Source organism: Centruroides sculpturatus, unplaced genomic scaffold (genome assembly GCF_000671375.1).
Source record: "Centruroides sculpturatus isolate CEXI.00-Female unplaced genomic scaffold, Cexi_2.0 scaffold10, whole genome shotgun sequence".
In the NCBI taxonomy this organism is placed as follows: Eukaryota; Metazoa; Arthropoda; class Arachnida; order Scorpiones; family Buthidae; genus Centruroides; species Centruroides sculpturatus.
In genome coordinates, this window is record NW_019384396.1 from 872,021 (window position 1) to 892,247 (window position 20,227).

The 20,227-nt window shown below is 27.3% G+C and overlaps 3 protein-coding genes across 4 annotated transcripts in view; 2 read left to right on the top strand and 1 right to left on the bottom strand.

The window, feature by feature from the left end:
* The window catches only part of LOC111618413 (protein FAM117B-like), a 133,392-nt gene extending 131,018 nt beyond the window's left edge, over positions 1-2,374 (bottom strand). The window contains exon 1 of the mRNA XM_023359947.1: positions 1,931-2,374. Within this exon, the coding sequence (XP_023215715.1) occupies positions 1,931-2,165 (235 nt within the window). The 5' untranslated portion in view covers positions 2,166-2,374. The remainder of the gene's footprint in view (positions 1-1,930) is intronic.
* Positions 2,375-4,006: 1,632 nt separating this feature from the next.
* LOC111618377 (acidic mammalian chitinase-like) lies at positions 4,007-7,825 on the top strand. The gene is made up of 4 exons (XM_023359889.1): positions 4,007-4,471; positions 4,600-4,723; positions 6,888-7,179; positions 7,672-7,825. The coding sequence occupies exons 2-4, from the start codon at positions 4,600-4,602 to the stop codon at positions 7,823-7,825; spliced, it is 570 nt and encodes a 189-aa protein (XP_023215657.1). The 5' UTR covers positions 4,007-4,471.
* Positions 7,826-13,929: 6,104 nt separating this feature from the next.
* The window catches only part of LOC111618415 (acidic mammalian chitinase-like), a 45,612-nt gene continuing 39,314 nt past the window's right edge, over positions 13,930-20,227 (top strand). For both annotated transcript variants that reach the window (XR_002755571.1, XM_023359953.1), the window contains exons 1-4: positions 13,930-14,394; positions 14,523-14,646; positions 16,810-17,101; positions 17,594-17,720. Coding sequence is in view for 1 of the 2 variants with exons in the window: in XM_023359953.1 (XP_023215721.1) it covers positions 14,523-14,646; positions 16,810-17,101; positions 17,594-17,720 (543 nt within the window). In the remaining variant the exon portion in view is untranslated. The remainder of the gene's footprint in view (positions 14,395-14,522; positions 14,647-16,809; positions 17,102-17,593; positions 17,721-20,227) is intronic.

Sequence of the window (20,227 nt, forward strand, 5' to 3'; positions counted from 1 at the left end):
TATATATATATATATATATAAGTAATTTTTGAAACAAATGATATAATCACTATCATCTAATAATTATTTTAAAAAATGCAAGCAAATACTTTTTGATTGAATACAGTAATAGTAAATATTAACTTTCAATCAGAAGGTCATCACATGTTAAATTAAAACAGATTTTCTCACTTTAGTAGTCTACATCAAATTTTTAATTCTATTTATGATTTGAATTTAAGAAATTTACACTTAGCAATATGTCCAATGATTATTACTGTAGCAAATGAAATGCATAATTATCATAGAAAATTATTTATTGCTATGATATAAAGCATTAGAATATGCAGAGTGAACACCAATCATTAAGCAATCAATAATAAGTCTATTATTTTTAATATTAAATTTTCAACTAAATTAAGACATAAATTAACAAGTTATACTATGCATAAGTATATTCCATTCCCATAATAAAATACTTAACTTATTTAGCACTTTTTTTTCATAAAACTAATTATAATCAAATCAGGAATTCAGAAATTGACAAATTTCAAGAAAAAGATTTAATTTCAATATATAAATATTAAAGAAACAATTCTAATCAAATTATGATAATTTAGACTTGATATAATTTTAATATATGATCACCACCAAATAAATTTTATTATTCTACAACAAGATCTGTAATGTAATTTCTTTAAAATATCATTTCAATTTACTAAATAAATCAGATTATATCAATCTATAAAAATGAATATATATTAGACATATATTTCATAAGTCATATAAATACAGTTATTAAATGTTGATATTCTTCATTTAACTGAGATTTCATTAATTAAAACATCAACAAAATATTTTAAAAAGTATAAAATAATTTATTTCAACATTTCTAAAACAATTATTTAAAAATTTTTTGAAATATGTCTTGAATCACTATTTTAACAACACTTATTTTATTATTCCATGCTGATAATAATAATGATAATTTTGTAACAAAAACAATCTTTTTATTTCATTAACTAACTTGCAAAATTAACTTGTTTTGTGAAAAATGCAAAGCATTTTTCTCAAAGCAAAAAAATTATATTCTGTCAAAGCAATCAACTAAATTCCATGAAAATTATTCTCTGTGAAATTTTATTATAAAAATTAATTATTATTTAGTCTTTTATTAAAATCAGTTCTAGTTAATATTTAGAAATGATCATAGTATACAAGTATAATATACCGTATATTTACATCATCTGTATACATTACAAAATGCTTGTAAATACGAAAACAAAAATAAATAATCATTTTCTTTATATAAACAGTGTCAAAGATTAATAGCAAATGTAAAAGGCCTATGTAGCCAGGCAAAAATTGTTTTTATATGAAAAGGAATGAAAATATAAGTGAATGATTTAAAAAAAAATTCAGCAAATTAATCACTCAATAAATCTCAAGATTTTTCTATAAGAAATAAACAGAGTGAAATTTTCATTCTTCAGATTTGTTTTAGAAAAATATATAAAATTTGAATATGAATTGTTAAGTTCACAATCATCAAGCCTTATTTGATTATTAGATACTCTAATTATTTCATGAGAATTTCAGTAAATATTTACAAATATTCACTTATCAAAATCAACTCTTAGAAAAGCAATTATAGCAACTAATGGAATATTCTAAATGATTTTCTGATCTCATAAAATTTAAAAACAATGAATAAATATGAAAGCATTAAAAAAATTCCATATTATATTAATGTAGATCATTTTAAAACAAATTTTTATTGCAAAAATAAAAAAAACAAGGAAAGTTTTCTATTGATAAATTCAAGGAAATAATTTAATGAAGAATGTATCGACTTATAACACTGAAGTGAGGTTAGTTTGATCATTCATTTGAATAATCATTAATGTTTTTAAAAGACAGAATTGATGTCTGGATACTGATTCTACATTACCTTTATGGTAACTAACAGTAGTACACCCACAACTTGAATCTGGAGAAAGTCTGTTTCTAAGTCTCGAACCTTCTACTTGATAATGTAATACTGGTGATTTAGTAGAAGTGTTTTTATTAGGACTATGACTTTGTTGCATCAATGTTATTGGCAATGTTGCTTTCATCGGTCCTTGCTTTGTTGTTGATGGACTTAACGTACGACGGACACGTTGGGAGGGTTGGTTCGACATCATTTACGCTTTTTGCGCACACTATGCACTTCTTGAAACAATACTATAATATCTTACGTGATCTTAACAAACCAGAAGAGATTAAAATTGTTCACTTTAATATTAATTAAGAAAAAAGACTTGTCGCAACTAACAGAAACAACCACTCGACCGACATCTGTCCGTCAAGTGATACTCTCGTTCTCAAAACAAAGGACACTCTCGTCAACTCTAAAATTGACGTAATGTAATATATAACAACGGCTATTAAATCGCATGCTATTTTTTAAACATTAACGAATAATTTAAAACGTTAACGTATATCTATCGAGAAAAATTACTCGAATAAAATAACTTTCTAATAATTAAATCAATACTTTCCTTTTTTTACCAACAGATGGCGGAGAGTATGACGTCATCAGCGTCGTCTGCTATTTCCCAAATGTCATTCACAGATCAAGGGAAGTGAATTGGAAAAGTTTCTGCTCTAAAGATGTTTATGTTTATTTTCTCTATTTTAAAAAATGTCAAATTAGGCATTTGTTTCGTCGATTTCTATATTATGAATTATTATTATTATATATAAGTGAATTCGAATTTTTTTAAAAAAATTTAATAAATAAGTTTATTTTAAGAACCTTAACATTTAAGGCTTGTTCATTTGGTTAAGATAGTGTACACTTTTACGTCAATATGACGTATTTTTTAAACTTGTTCATTGTAAAACTGAAGAGATGACGTCAAATTGACGTTAAAGTGTATAGTTTCTGGACGAAACGAACACGGCTTTAATTTCTCAATTAAGAAATAAACGTATAAAATTTTCTTTTAACAATGTAATTTTATTATTAATACTCCTTTCAATTTGTCCTTAAAGCTTTCTATTGAAACTTAGGTATTTATAATATCTATTTGTCTCATCGGTGTCAGCGATGAGTTAAAGCTATTGTTCTGTTCTTTCATCTCACTTTAGATTATTTATAGTTTATTTATTTAATTGGTTCAGAAAGTAATTCTATCTGTAAAATTCATCTCTCTTATGTGTATATATATCATACTTCTTTAAATTCGTTTTAAAATAAATAAGTAGGTCTATATATATACATTCTTATCCTCAAACTTTAATAACAAAATAACAAATACTAAATTTAAAAACTAATAAGGTAATTAAACATCATAATATTTATTAAAAATATGTGTAATAATAATTAAAACGCATAGTGTTACACATAAATTATTAAATTATATATATTTGGGGTTATCGAAAGCTTGATACGGAGCCTGGGGATAGAGAGGGTCCCTTTTGTTGTTTGGTGGGCCGTTTATTTATTTATTTATTTATTTTAACAAATGAAATGCGGAGAATGTTTTCTTTATTAATAAATATTCATCTTAAATGTTTTATTTTTTGTTAGTAAAAATAGCTAATTTATAGAGGTAGAAACTACTATGGGGCACCTAAGTTTACTTAGGTTCTGGGGATAAATATCCCAGCTTCCCCATCTCAGACGCCCTACGTATATTTTAAACAAATTAAATATGTTTCTGGTATGATACTCATTCTATTTTATTATTTTATAATTAATTTCTTCAAATTCTCTCAATATAAATTTATAATTTATTATTATATTTAACATATAGTTTTTTTACATTTTATTTTTCATTTCTTATATTATTATAGTTTTTAAAGAGTACAAAGTATTGCACTATACACAAAAAATACGAAATTAATTTAGGTCTATTAAATGGAAATAAAATTAAAAATAAATTAAGAGTTATTGAGTTAAGTAGTATAAAATTTGTGAAATTTTTGAAAATTGAATTATAATTTTTAAATAAATTTAAGTTTGAATTATTTTACATTGCTACATATCTAGGCCTACTTGATACAGATTAGACTATGTATTCATATCACACACATTATCTTAAAATAATATTTAAGTAAAATTAATATAAATTTAGAAAAAGATAGAACACATAATTATATTTGTGAGAGGATCTTCCTCATTTTTCTTCAAGAAATCCGACGATCCATCTTTTCCAACCGGACTTTCATAACTTTGCGTTATTGCTCCTGTGAATTACAAGTGCTTCTTGGATTGCCTTGGGCATCACAGACTAGTTATTTCATAGGTAACGACATAGTTGATGTACAGGATCTCCACCCAAGACTGGGTCATCGATGGAACCAGATAAAACGTCACAGGAATCTCGAATTATTATTGGTGGATTCGATATTATTCAATATCAAACTTCCTTCAAATATAAGTGAACATTGGAGCAGATGATTATTGTTACTTAATCTATCTGGTTCGGAAAAGGCGGTAAACGTAAGTAATTACATTTAATCACAAAATTTTAACTGATTATTAATTTAACGAGCCTTTTTATACTCTTTTAAGTTAGTAATAATATTAACTTCTTTAAAAATTCTCTTATTTATTAAATTTTTTTAAAGATGATGCCAAATTATGCTACTGCGACAATGGCACTTCTACTATTAGTAGGAGGCTTTTATAGACACGAAAGGCAAAAGAAAGAATACCAATCGTTAGAAAAAGAAGAAATGATGAAAAGAGAATGTATGTATAAAGTATTAGATTTATTTTTTAAGATTCTATTATTGTATACTTAAATGTCTATTAAAGTCTCTTTAAAAAATCGATGAACTGAAAACATTCCGTATAATATAATACAAAAACTAACCAGTCACACCTGTCATTTCATAGCAGAGATGTAAAAAGTCATTTCAGTTTTATTCAGAACACCCCTTAACTAGGAAGAAGATCTAAAAAACTTTTCCTAGATTTAAAATAAATCTAAGAGCTTGAATTGTACAGTATTATAACTGTTAGAAACTAATTATTTAAATCTATCATTTAGATCTGCATTCAAAATTCTTGAGAATTATTAAGCTTTATTTTGTAGAAGATTAGGCTAATTATGTATGATTTTCCAAATAAAATCAGTGATTAAATAAAATTCGGTGACACATAATACACAATTATAATTGATAGCATAAAGAAAATACTTTTCCATTAACGAATAAAATCGGTTTAAATAAGAATTATAACTTATACATATAATTCCTATTGAAAGAGTTATTTATGTTTAAAATAAAATTAAATACGATAAAATATAGCTTTTTTTTCTCTTTTTTAGGCCTATATAATATAATTAATTAAGCCTATACTGAAATATATTAGTGAAAGAACAATCATGCAGTTTACTTTTAACATGCATTTGTTATCTGTTAAAAATAATCCTAAATTATTATTTTCCTCTTAACATATAGTACATTTATTCTTATATGAGGAAATAATAAACGCCCTATATATGGGATAATATAAGCCTACATCAACATAAATTTCAAATAATTAATTTTAAAATATGATAATAATTTCTATTTATTTTAAACATTATTTTCACTAAAAATTTGTCATTATTTTCTCAAACCCATAAAGGATAAAAGAAAAACCTGAATAAAATTAAACATAATTGCAATAATTGTCATTTTATATTTATAAACTTATTAGCTAACTTTAATTTTTTATAACTTGATAAGCTTTCATTCTTTAGCTAGAGAGATTTCATATTCTTAATAATTTCAGGTGTTTTATCAAGTAACTGAATATGATTTGATAGTAAATGAAGATGAAATACAATTAATTTAATTACATTTATATTATCTAACTAAAAATAGGGTGAATAAGCCAATAAATGACCATGACATAAATTTTGAAAACAAAAATACAAATTATAATTGAAGAAGCGTGATTATTATAGGTCATGTACCCAAGAAAATATTAGTCGATTTAAAACCGAACCTAATTTTAACTCTCAAATGAAACGATAAAAATCAACAAAAACGCAAACTGATAACGCAAATAAAGAGTTGCATTATAAGCCCTGGCTGATTTTTTTATGAAGTGTGTTTTTCTTTATATTATAACAGTTGTTATTATACCGATCCAAATGAATAATATTTAGAACTTCCTCTTTCTTATCGTTAACGAACAATGAAACTCTTAACAGCGGGAAATTTAAAAGAAAAAAATTCCCATCGCATTTAATTGGTAAACGGTTCCAGAGTTTTGACTGCTCGAAAAATCTGAAATCTTAATTTAACTTTCAATAATATGAAAGTTAAATTAGGATTTCAGAGTTTCAGAGCAACCAAGCATATTCAATCGGTTAAAATGAACTTTGATTGTTTGCTTAGTAAAGGAATTCAATAAGCAAGTAATAAGAATAAATTAAAAACAAAGAATTTGTAGTAGGATAACGTTTTAGTTAAACCGGAAAATTTGATGCTTGTTATGAAGACATTTTTTAAAATCAGTAGTGCAAGGGTTATTTTTAGAAAACTATCAATACATTCCAGTCATTATAACAATATAGGCCTCAGTTTTTTGTTATATTTCTAATTATGGGCTAACGAGTCGAGGGAAGAAAGGGGCAACTGCCCTCCCAAATTCGGGCAAAGCAAAAACATAAAAAAAAATCAGAGAAAGCAAAAGTATTTAAAAATTATCAGTGATGGAAAAATAAAAAAAATCGGTACTTGCTCAATCCCCTTAAGCACAGTGTACCCATACGCTATGTTTGTCACTGCCATTTCTGAAATGATTTAAGTACTGTATTTTAATACGAAACATTTTACAAAATACAGTATATGTTATTTTGTATAATATTTATTACTTAGTTATTAGTAATTATGTTTTAATCGTTGTACGCTTCTTTTAGCGGAAAAAGCCACCTCTCAAAAACTGGTGTGTTATTACAAACTAGAAGGAAATTATAGCTATCGCCTTCAACCCGAAGACATCGATCCAAACTTGTGTACCCATTTGATTGCAGGATTTGCTGACACTCGTTATGACCTTATAGTACCTAGATCTGCAGATCACATCGATGGCTACAAACGTTGTTTGGATCTAAAAAATCGTAACCAGGATTTAAAAGTACTTTTATCTATCGGTGCTACTAGTGGAGGAAGATTTTCCAAGATGATTAATTATCAAACTGGTAGAGAAAGGTATAATTTATTGTACAAATATAATAATATGTAATATAATATAGTATAATATTATAATAGTAAGTAGTATAATTTATTTATTATTTACTGTTTTGTTTTTGAAAATTTCTGTTATGGTGAAGTTAACCAGATTTACAAAATAAAATTTTAATATCTCATATTAACTTTGATTTAATTAATTTACTTTCCTAAATAAAAAGTAAACTGAATAATTTTATAATAGTAAGTGATTAACTCTATTGTGTCTAAACTTTTTAAGATTTTTTATTATATAAATAAAAATGTATTATCGTAATAACCTGCTTATTATTTTCAAGGACAAGGAAAACTCGTCAAATATTTTACTATAAGCAATATATATTCCTACATTCTGTATAAATATTATGTTATCATTGATTGCAACATAAATATTATCATTAAATTTGAATATCCATTTAAATTAATTTATCATTTTCATTCTAATCGAAAATAATAATTATATATAATCTTTAGGTTCATTCATTCTGTCATATATTTTATTGAAAAATATCCATTCGACGGTTTGGATTTTGACTGGGAATTTCCAGCATGGGAAGGTGGACCAATCACCGATAAAATCAATTTTATCACTCTACTAAAGGTAAAAATGATTACTTTCACATATTAAAATTAATTAAGAAAATTAGTTTATTTCAATGAAAAGTCAAAATTTAGTTTTATTAAATTAAGTCAAATTGTTAAGAAATATTTCTAAAAAATGATGATAAAATTTTTAGTATTAACTGAGTGCAGTTATAATGTAAATATATTTTGGATATAGACAGGGCCATCGAGAGCTTGTATGTGGCATGAGGTTAGAACCGATCACTTAGCGAGCCCCTTTACTATTTTTTTTTTTAACAAATTAATATTTAGCATGTTTCTTTATTTTAAAAATGCATTCTTAACAACCCAGTAAGGTTTTGTGTCTTAATTATCTGACCAGTAGTGTCTAATAGACGCAACATTTAAAATTGTCAATATTATATTAAAATGAATAAAATCACGAAATAAAATTTACTGTTACTATAGTTTACATGTCATAATTATTATTAATTACTTATAAGTACAGTTTACACAAATTGTTTCCTTAGTTGAATGTTCTGAACATATGTTCAGATTGCATACAACACAATTCTGTTTTTAGTTTTTTTGTCAAGGTTTACTTGATAAATACTGATTGAATGATACCTGCTCTCGAAAAGGAATCAGTTACTTGTCCATCATAAGATTTTCTTCTGGTAATTAAATTTTGTAATTTGTGATTGATAGGTGCTAATTTTTCCTTTGATTTTTTGAGTGACCTGATAACTTTATTATCAAATCTTAAGAAATGTTGGATAGCCTCAAATCTATGTTTTCCCATTATCACAAAATATTGGATTGCCAAATATAGGATCCCAGTACTTTTTAAAATCCATTTTGCTGTGTTTATTGACACCAATAGTCAATAATAGATCTATAAATGCTTGTAACTCAATTGTATCTATTGGTTTCCATGTATTTTGCAATACTCTGGTAGCTTCAGAATTGGTGTGCTTTACAGTTCCAGTTATTTCATCTAAAATAATTTGAAATTGTCAATATGATCATAGATTATTTTTCCTAACGATAGAACAACCTTATGAACACGGCCACCGATTATATTATGCTTCCGTTTTATATTATAGTTCTTCCTGTTTTTTGCGGTTTTGATTACCAAATAGTTTCATCTTTACCAACATATTCAACAATCAAATTATTATAATTATTTAGTTCTTCCTCTTCAACTGTATTTTCTTCATCGCTACATAACTTCGCATCATCGGCCTCGGATACTGTTTCCGTCAAATTACTTTAATTATCAGAAACATAATCTTCAATGAAATCCTTGTCTTCACTATAACTTTCTCTAAATACACAGTTCTCACCATTAGGCTACTATAATCTACAGCACATCGGAAATTTTCATCAGTCAAAATCTTATTGTTATCCATTTTTCAAAAGCTAACAACAAGACTGTTATTTTACTATAAAAATTACATTTACACTGTTTATTTTGTCATCATTTTATTACTACTAAAGAATAAGTAATATATGTATAATAACACAACTTCCGAAACACAATGAAAAAGAACTATAATACAATAACATCATCTGCACATCTGCTGATGAAAAGAACAAAGACCACAAGACGTTATTTACGAATCATCGAACATTAGTTTTAACTGTTTAAAACCTGTAAACTTGTATAAACTTCTATAATGTCTAGCAGACACATGTGGGTTGTTATGTCGTTTTCTGAAAAATTGTTAAAATATTAAAAAAATAATGTTCTTCCAAAAACACTTTAGTAAGGTAAATTGGAAGAACAATCATAGGGAATGGAATACGTAAAGTTATTTCGTAATAAAATAAATAGTTTTGATTTTGTATGCAAATCAATTATAAAATGTGTCTGACAGACACTACTTGGTTGTTTAGGGTTAAATATTTTGTTTTTTTATTAGTAAAAATAACATTAATTTATAGGGATATAAACCACTAAGGGACCGAAAAAAATTCCATCCCCCTTTCTCTACGGCTCTGGATATAGGCCTACAGTATCTGTATCATTTATAACAGTTTATGTATCATTAATTAATAATCACATTATCATAATTTTAAAAATATTTATGAATAAGCCATACATCATATCACTAATAAATATTTAAAGTGATTCAGTCTGAAAGTTAACGAGAACTTGAAGAAAGTAGTTAAAAACTAGCAAATAAAACAACCTACCTTTAAATATAGAAGAAAATTTTAAAGTCAATTTTATCACAAAAGTAATATTGCTAACATTATATTCAAATTTACTATATATTTAGTAGTATCCTTAGTTATTGCAGAAATTCCGAAATATTTTTTCAAAAAAAAAAAAAAAAATAGACTATTTAATGTTTCGATGCCATTTGTATAATATAAACCATAAAATCATGAAATAAACTTCGACGATCTTGACTTCTTATCATTCATTACTTACATAAACAACAAACAACGCACTTTAAAACGCAAAACAGTTTTTATGAAACACGAATCGAATAATAAAGATTGGTCTATGTACTCGTATTATCATCTTGAAATAGGATAATCAGTGTTACTACAGGTCGTTCAATTCATTTTTTTTATCTTATAGAGCGTTTATAAAAATAATAAAAGAAAGAAAATGACAATTTCATTACAAACAATGATGACCTTGAAATTTCCAGAAATGACCTAAAGCAAAAAAATTTTTTATCGTTTATTGCTGTAAACCAAACAACTTCTCACTGATATATAAATATATAATTTATCCCGTAGGCACGTATGAGCTTCAAGACTTCCTCGCATATTGGCCTACATTAACGTGTTTATAATTTATGTTAAGGCAATGGCTTGTAATCGATAAATTTGTTATATTTAAATGAAAAGGGAATTGAACTAAAATTTTTTCTGAGATACTATTCTAAATCGCCTGAGGTCAAATCAAAAACATAGATTGTTTTTACGATAACGGTTTTGATATTTAGGTTTTTTTGGGACTCTTTCCGCCCTGTGGGCACTAAGAGGGCCTCTTTTTGCAGGCCAGGCTCACAATGGGGCCGCCGGGTGGTGAGGGTCGGGGCCCGACATATCTGAACGGACCACCCCCGAAAAATTCCTGGGGATTTTTCGACCCGTTCGGATTAGAACCTGAGTCCCCCAGAGCGGTAGGCTGCCACCTTGACCGCTCGGCCATCCGGCCGCATATTTAGGATTTAATTATTTCAGTCGAAGCGGTAGGCTGCCACCTTGACCGCTCGGCCATCCGGCCGCATATTTAGGATTTAATTATTTCAGTCGAATGAAAGAAACATTTATAATTATTTTAATTATTGTAGAGGTATTTTAGAACAGTTATAAAAAAATTATGAAAACATTATTCATAATACTCCAGTGGCCGAGTGGATAAAGCCATGAACACTGATGGCAGATTCGTGCCTGACCAACGGCTGGCTACATGGAGTTTGCCGAATTTTCTTACGTGTCTAACATAAAAACATCTAAATAGAGCTAATTTTCCTTAGTAAGTACTCCCGGGAGTAAGATGGCCCACGTGTGCGTCGCCTTATCTCATCCATCCATGTCCGGATGGCCTAAATAGTTAAGCCAGTGGTTTTCAACTGGGGTGCCACAACACTCCAGGAGTGCCGCAAAATACTGTATAGTACTGAACAACGTCTTAAAGTTTCTTGTGTGTATTACTAAAAATAATTAAGGCTAATAAGTCTAAGTGACAAAAAAATGAGGGTGTGCAAGGAAAAATTATGGAATTACAGTGCCACTATTAGAAAAAGATTTGAAAACACTGGGTTATGACGTCCATCTACCGCTCTGGGGACCAGGGAATTTGGACGATCCCCAGGAATTTTTCGGGCGTGATCCGTTCTGGAAATGTCGAACTCCGTCTCTCACCACCCGGCCAATCCCATTGCGAGCCTTGCAGAATCCACTATGGGCTTGATTAAGAAGTGCCCACAAGGCGGAAGCATTAATCAAGAAAGAGTAAAAATAATTCCAATCTTAACAATCAAAGATTGATAAGGTCTGCTATAAAAGTTTTTTAATAAATTATTTAAAAGGCATTTAAAACACAATATTTTCACTTTAAATATTTATATTTGAATTTTTTTAAAGAAAAGGAAAATGTAAAAATCGTCATTTATGATCTAAATTGTTTTTTATTTTCATATAAATGAACTTTAGAGAACTTATTGAGAGCAACCACGAGTTTCTAGAACATAAAATTTACAGATCTCATTGAAGAAATTTGTAAGATTTTCCTATCTTCAAGAAACTAAAAAACAATATTCTATATCTTTACCTTTTCAGATAACATAACAACAAAAAAATAATAATAATATGAATTAAAAATAACCGTTATGAGTTTTTATAGATTAAAACATATAATTAGCGAATCAAAATTTAATTGTGTTATAAAAAGATTTAAAGTAGACGTTTCTAAAACTGATTGGGCTGGGATTATTTGCGGGATCTAATATCTTTTTTTAACGCTTTCCGCCTTATATATATATTAGCGTTTAAATAAATAAATAAAAAATAAATAAATTTATTTATTTATTTATGGGCTTAATTAAGAAGTGCCCACAAGACGGAAGCATTAATCAAGAGAGTAAAAAAAGCGTTTAAATAAATTTATTTATTTATTTAAACGCTTTCCTATGGACAATAAAAGGGTCTTTTTAGCAAGCCCATTATGGGTACAATGGGGCTTCATAGTGGTGAGGGATGGGTCCCCACGTATTCGGAACGGTCCACTTCGAAAAATTCCTGGGATTTTTCGGCTCATCTGGATTCTATTCCGTTCTACCGTTAGTCTACCGTTCTGGATAGAACAGAAGACTAACACCTTAACCATTCAATTAGTCATTATTGCTATTGCAAGAGTGTAAAATATTTTAAAGGAAATTAAACCTTAAAATCTATGTAAAAGTTTAAAATGTCATATTATGTTTTCTACAGGTAAGTTGACGAAGTAAAAGTTAATTACCCTTTCTGGATTAGAATACATTATATCTTCAATCAATTCCTTACAAAATTTTTTTCTACTCTATTATTTGAATTATTAAGATTTGTCACAAGAATCGTTTCCTTCTTTTAAAAATGGCTTTAGTTATTGTATAAACGCTGTTAAAATTATGTATAATTTGCATTTATATTGTATGATTTTTATCAACACAGGGTGACTCAAAAGTAGTTGATAAAATTTTATGGTGTGATCAATTATTCAATTTACAGTAAAAAATATTAATACATTCCTGTCCGATTCTCAAAGATAGCCGATTTACAGAGAAAAATCTTTATTTCAAATCAATTTACTATTTCAACATTAATTAGTACAAACTATTTATTATCGCTATTTAGTAGTTTACAAACAGGATACATTTAGGTAACACTTAAAGAAATATAAATTTACTAGAGATGCTCAAAATGACTGTCTTTACTAGCTATACAAGCTTCACATCTACGGATAATATTAATAGAAGCAAGTAAATTATGAAGTTCGGGTCTTTGACGTATTTCTGCAGCAGCTTCGTTGCAAACGAAACTAACACTTGCAAATAACGTGGCAGTAGCCAATTTATTTGTTTTGTCGTTTTTAGTGCTAGCTGGACTTAAAACTGTGAATGATTTGAAATAAAGATTTTTCTCTGTAACTCCGTTATCTTTAGAATCGCACAGAAATTCATTAACATTTTCTATTGGACATTGAATAATTGATTACCCTACAAGTTTTATCCTCTACTTTTGAATTACCTGTAGAGGAAGTGCGGATAGCCCTGACATTTCGCTACTTTGGAAGAAAACCGGCATAACTCAAAAAAGTGAGATTTTTCGATTATGTCATAATCAAAACGAAAATGTAGTAAATTTTTATGTGGAAGAGTGTCGCAAAAGTAACTTGCGTATTCGGCCACTAGGGAATAGTTATGTGGGAGATAAGTGATGTGATATTCAGTTAAACTTTGGTTAAATCTTTGCATGGGATTTTCTCAAAACTAGTGTTTTTGAGTTGTGCCGGTTTTCTTCCAAAGTAGCGATTTAAACAAAACATAAAAGATATAAAATAACAAACGGAAACGTTTATTTTCAAACTCAAAATAAGTTTTAGAACTTCTTTAATCATATTAATAAAAAAACNTAAATTTAAGTTTGAATTATTTTACATTGCTACATATCTAGGCCTACTTGATACAGATTAGACTATGTATTCATATCACACACATTATCTTAAAATAATATTTAAGTAAAATTAATATAAATTTAGAAAAAGATAGAACACATAATTATATTTGTGAGAGGATCTTCCTCATTTTTCTTCAAGAAATCCGACGATCCATCTTTTCCAACCGGACTTTCATAACTTTGCGTTATTGCTCCTGTGAATTACAAGTGCTTCTTGGATTGCCTTGGGCATCACAGACTAGTTATTTCATAGGTAACGACATAGTTGATGTACAGGATCTCCACCCAAGACTGGGTCATCGATGGAACCAGATAAAACGTCACAGGAATCTCGAATTATTATTGGTGGATTCGATATTATTCAATATCAAACTTCCTTCAAATATAAGTGAACATTGGAGCAGATGATTATTGTTACTTAATCTATCTGGTTCGGAAAAGGCGGTAAACGTAAGTAATTACATTTAATCACAAAATTTTAACTGATTATTAATTTAACGAGCCTTTTTATACTCTTTTAAGTTAGTAATAATATTAACTTCTTTAAAAATTCTCTTATTTATTAAATTTTTTTAAAGATGATGCCAAATTATGCTACTGCGACAATGGCACTTCTACTATTAGTAGGAGGCTTTTATAGACACGAAAGGCAAAAGAAAGAATACCAATCGTTAGAAAAAGAAGAAATGATGAAAAGAGAATGTATGTATAAAGTATTAGATTTATTTTTTAAGATTCTATTATTGTATACTTAAATGTCTATTAAAGTCTCTTTAAAAAATCGATGAACTGAAAACATTCCGTATAATATAATACAAAAACTAACCAGTCACACCTGTCATTTCATAGCAGAGATGTAAAAAGTCATTTCAGTTTTATTCAGAACACCCCTTAACTAGGAAGAAGATCTAAAAAACTTTTCCTAGATTTAAAATAAATCTAAGAGCTTGAATTGTACAGTATTATAACTGTTAGAAACTAATTATTTAAATCTATCATTTAGATCTGCATTCAAAATTCTTGAGAATTATTAAGCTTTATTTTGTAGAAGATTAGGCTAATTATGTATGATTTTCCAAATAAAATCAGTGATTAAATAAAATTCGGTGACACATAATACACAATTATAATTGATAGCATAAAGAAAATACTTTTCCATTAACGAATAAAATCGGTTTAAATAAGAATTATAACTTATACATATAATTCCTATTGAAAGAGTTATTTATGTTTAAAATAAAATTAAATACGATAAAATATAGCTTTTTTTCTCTTTTTTAGGCCTATATAATATAATTAATTAAGCCTATACTGAAATATATTAGTGAAAGAACAATCATGCAGTTTACTTTTAACATGCATTTGTTATCTGTTAAAAATAATCCTAAATTATTATTTTCCTCTTAACATATAGTACATTTATTCTTATATGAGGAAATAATAAACGCCCTATATATGGGATAATATAAGCCTACATCAACATAAATTTCAAATAATTAATTTTAAAATATGATAATAATTTCTATTTATTTTAAACATTATTTTCACTAAAAATTTGTCATTATTTTCTCAAACCCATAAAGGATAAAAGAAAAACCTGAATAAAATTAAACATAATTGCAATAATTGTCATTTTATATTTATAAACTTATTAGCTAACTTTAATTTTTTATAACTTGATAAGCTTTCATTCTTTAGCTAGAGAGATTTCATATTCTTAATAATTTCAGGTGTTTTATCAAGTAACTGAATATGATTTGATAGTAAATGAAGATGAAATACAATTAATTTAATTACATTTATATTATCTAACTAAAAATAGGGTGAATAAGCCAATAAATGACCATGACATAAATTTTGAAAACAAAAATACAAATTATAATTGAAGAAGCGTGATTATTATAGGTCATGTACCCAAGAAAATATTAGTCGATTTAAAACCGAACCTAATTTTAACTCTCAAATGAAACGATAAAAATCAACAAAAACGCAAACTGATAACGCAAATAAAGAGTTGCATTATAAGCCCTGGCTGATTTTTTTATGAAGTGTGTTTTTCTTTATATTATAACAGTTGTTATTATACCGATCCAAATGAATAATATTTAGAACTTCCTCTTTCTTATCGTTAACGAACAATGAAACTCTTAACAGCGGGAAATTTAAAAGAAAAAAATTCCCATCGCATTTAATTGGTAAACGGTTCCAGAGTTTTGACTGCTCGAAAAATCTGAAATCTTAATTTAACTTTCAATAATATGAAAGTTAAATTAGGATTTCAGAGTTTCAGAGCAACCAAGCATATTCAATCGGTTAAAATGAACTTTGATTGTTTGCTTAGTAAAGGAATTCAATAAGCAAGTAATAAGAATAAATTAAAAACAAAGAATTTGTAGTAGGATAACGTTTTAGTTAAACCGGAAAATTTGATGCTTGTTATGAAGACATTTTTTAAAATCAGTAGTGCAAGGGTTATTTTTAGAAAACTATCAATACATTCCAGTCATTATAACAATATAGGCCTCAGTTTTTTGTTATATTTCTAATTATGGGCTAACGAGTCGAGGGAAGAAAGGGGCAACTGCCCTCCCAAATTCGGGCAAAGCAAAAACATAAAAAAAAATCAGAGAAAGCAAAAGTATTTAAAAATTATCAGTGATGGAAAAATAAAAAAAATCGGTACTTGCTCAATCCCCTTAAGCACAGTGTACCCATACGCTATGTTTGTCACTGCCATTTCTGAAATGATTTAAGTACTGTATTTTAATACGAAACATTTTACAAAATACAGTATATGTTATTTTGTATAATATTTATTACTTAGTTATTAGTAATTATGTTTTAATCGTTGTACGCTTCTTTTAGCGGAAAAAGCCACCTCTCAAAAACTGGTGTGTTATTACAAACTAGAAGGAAATTATAGCTATCGCCTTCAACCCGAAGACATCGATCCAAACTTGTGTACCCATTTGATTGCAGGATTTGCTGACACTCGTTATGACCTTATAGTACCTAGATCTGCAGATCACATCGATGGCTACAAACGTTGTTTGGATCTAAAAAATCGTAACCAGGATTTAAAAGTACTTTTATCTATCGGTGCTACTAGTGGAGGAAGATTTTCCAAGATGATTAATTATCAAACTGGTAGAGAAAGGTATAATTTATTGTACAAATATAATAATATGTAATATAATATAGTATAATATTATAATAGTAAGTAGTATAATTTATTTATTATTTACTGTTTTGTTTTTGAAAATTTCTGTTATGGTGAAGTTAACCAGATTTACAAAATAAAATTTTAATATCTCATATTAACTTTGATTTAATTAATTTACTTTCCTAAATAAAAAGTAAACTGAATAATTTTATAATAGTAAGTGATTAACTCTATTGTGTCTAAACTTTTTAAGATTTTTTATTATATAAATAAAAATGTATTATCGTAATAACCTGCTTATTATTTTCAAGGACAAGGAAAACTCGTCAAATATTTTACTATAAGCAATATATATTCCTACATTCTGTATAAATATTATGTTATCATTGATTGCAACATAAATATTATCATTAAATTTGAATATCCATTTAAATTAATTTATCATTTTCATTCTAATCGAAAATAATAATTATATATAATCTTTAGGTTCATTCATTCTGTCATATATTTTATTGAAAAATATCCATTCGACGGTTTGGATTTTGACTGGGAATTTCCAGCATGGGAAGGTGGACCAATCACCGATAAAATCAATTTTATCACTCTACTAAAGGTAAAAATGATTACTTTCACATATTAAAATTAATTAAGAAAATTAGTTTATTTCAATGAAAAGTCAAAATTTAGTTTTATTAAATTAAGTCAAATTGTTAAGAAATATTTCTAAAAAATGATGATAAAATTTTTAGTATTAACTGAGTGCAGTTATAATGTAAATATATTTTGGATATAGACAGGGCCATCGAGAGCTTGTATGTGGCATGAGGTTAGAACCGATCACTTAGCGAGCCCCTTTACTATTTTTTTTTTTAACAAATTAATATTTAGCATGTTTCTTTATTTTAAAAATGCATTCTTAACAACCCAGTAAGGTTTTGTGTCTTAATTATCTGACCAGTAGTGTCTAATAGACGCAACATTTAAAATTGTCAATATTATATTAAAATGAATAAAATCACGAAATAAAATTTACTGTTACTATAGTTTACATGTCATAATTATTATTAATTACTTATAAGTACAGTTTACACAAATTGTTTCCTTAGTTGAATGTTCTGAACATATGTTCAGATTGCATACAACACAATTCTGTTTTTAGTTTTTTTGTCAAGGTTTACTTGATAAATACTGATTGAATGATACCTGCTCTCGAAAAGGAATCAGTTACTTGTCCATCATAAGATTTTCTTCTGGTAATTAAATTTTGTAATTTGTGATTGATAGGTGCTAATTTTTCCTTTGATTTTTTGAGTGACCTGATAACTTTATTATCAAATCTTAAGAAATGTTGGATAGCCTCAAATCTATGTTTTCCCATTATCACAAAATATTGGATTGCCAAATATAGGATCCCAGTACTTTTTAAAATCCATTTTGCTGTGTTTATTGACACCAATAGTCAATAATAGATCTATAAATGCTTGTAACTCAATTGTATCTATTGGTTTCCATGTATTTTGCAATACTCTGGTAGCTTCAGAATTGGTGTGCTTTACAGTTCCAGTTATTTCATCTAAAATAATTTGAAATTGTCAATATGATCATAGATTATTTTTCCTAACGATAGAACAACCTTATGAACACGGCCACCGATTATATTATGCTTCCGTTTTATATTATAGTTCTTCCTGTTTTTTGCGGTTTTGATTACCAAATAGTTTCATCTTTACCAACATATTCAACAATCAAATTATTATAATTATTTAGTTCTTCCTCTTCAACTGTATTTTCTTCATCGCTACATAACTTCGCATCATCGGCCTCGGATACTGTTTCCGTCAAATTACTTTAATTATCAGAAACATAATCTTCAATGAAATCCTTGTCTTCACTATAACTTTCTCTAAATACACAGTTCTCACCATTAGGCTACTATAATCTACAGCACATCGGAAATTTTCATCAGTCAAAATCTTATTGTTATCCATTTTTCAAAAGCTAACAACAAGACTGTTATTTTACTATAAAAATTACATTTACACTGTTTATTTTGTCATCATTTTATTACTACTAAAGAATAAGTAATATATGTATAATAACACAACTCCCGAAACACAATGAAAAAGAACTATAATACAATAACATCATCTGCACATCTGCTGATGAAAAGAACAAAGACCACAAGACGTTATTTACGAATCATCGAACATTAGTTTTAACTGTTTAAAACCTGTAAACTTGTATAAACTTCTATAATGTCTAGCAGACACATGTGGGTTGTTATGTCGTTTTCTGAAAAATTGTTAAAATATTAAAAAACAATATTCTTCCAAAACACTTTAGTAAGCTAAATTGGAAGAACAATCATAGGGAATAGAATACGTAAAGTTATTTCGTAATAAAATAAATAGTTTTGATTTTGTATGCAAATCAATTATAAAATGTGTCTGACAGACACTACTTGGTTGTTTAGGGTTAAATATTTTGTTTTTTTATTAGTAAAAATAACATTAATTTATAGGGATATAAACCACTAAAAGACCGAAAAAAATTCCATCCCCCTTTCTCTACGGCTATGGATTAGGCCTACAGTATCTGTATCATTTATAACAGTTTATGTATCATTAATTAATAATCACATTATCATAATTTTAAAAATATTTATGAATAAGCCATACATCATATCACTAATAAATATTTAAAGTGATTCAGTCTGAAAGTTAACGAGAACTTGAAGAAAGTAGTTAAAAACTAGCAAATAAAACAACCTACCTTTAAATATAGAAGAAAATTTTAAAGTCAATTTTATCACAAAAGTAATATTGCTAACATTATATTCAAATTTACTATATATTTAGTAGTATCCTTAGTTATTGCAGAAATTCCGAAATATTTTTTCAAAAAAAAAAAAAACACTAGACTATTTAATGTTTCGATGCCATTTGTATAATATAAACCATAAAATCATGAAATAAACTTCGACGATCTTGACTTCTTATCATTCATTACTTACATAAACAACAAACAACGCACTTTAAAACGCAAAACAGTTTTTATGAAACACGAATCGAATAATAAAGATTGGTCTATGTACTCGTATTATCATCTTGAAATAGGATA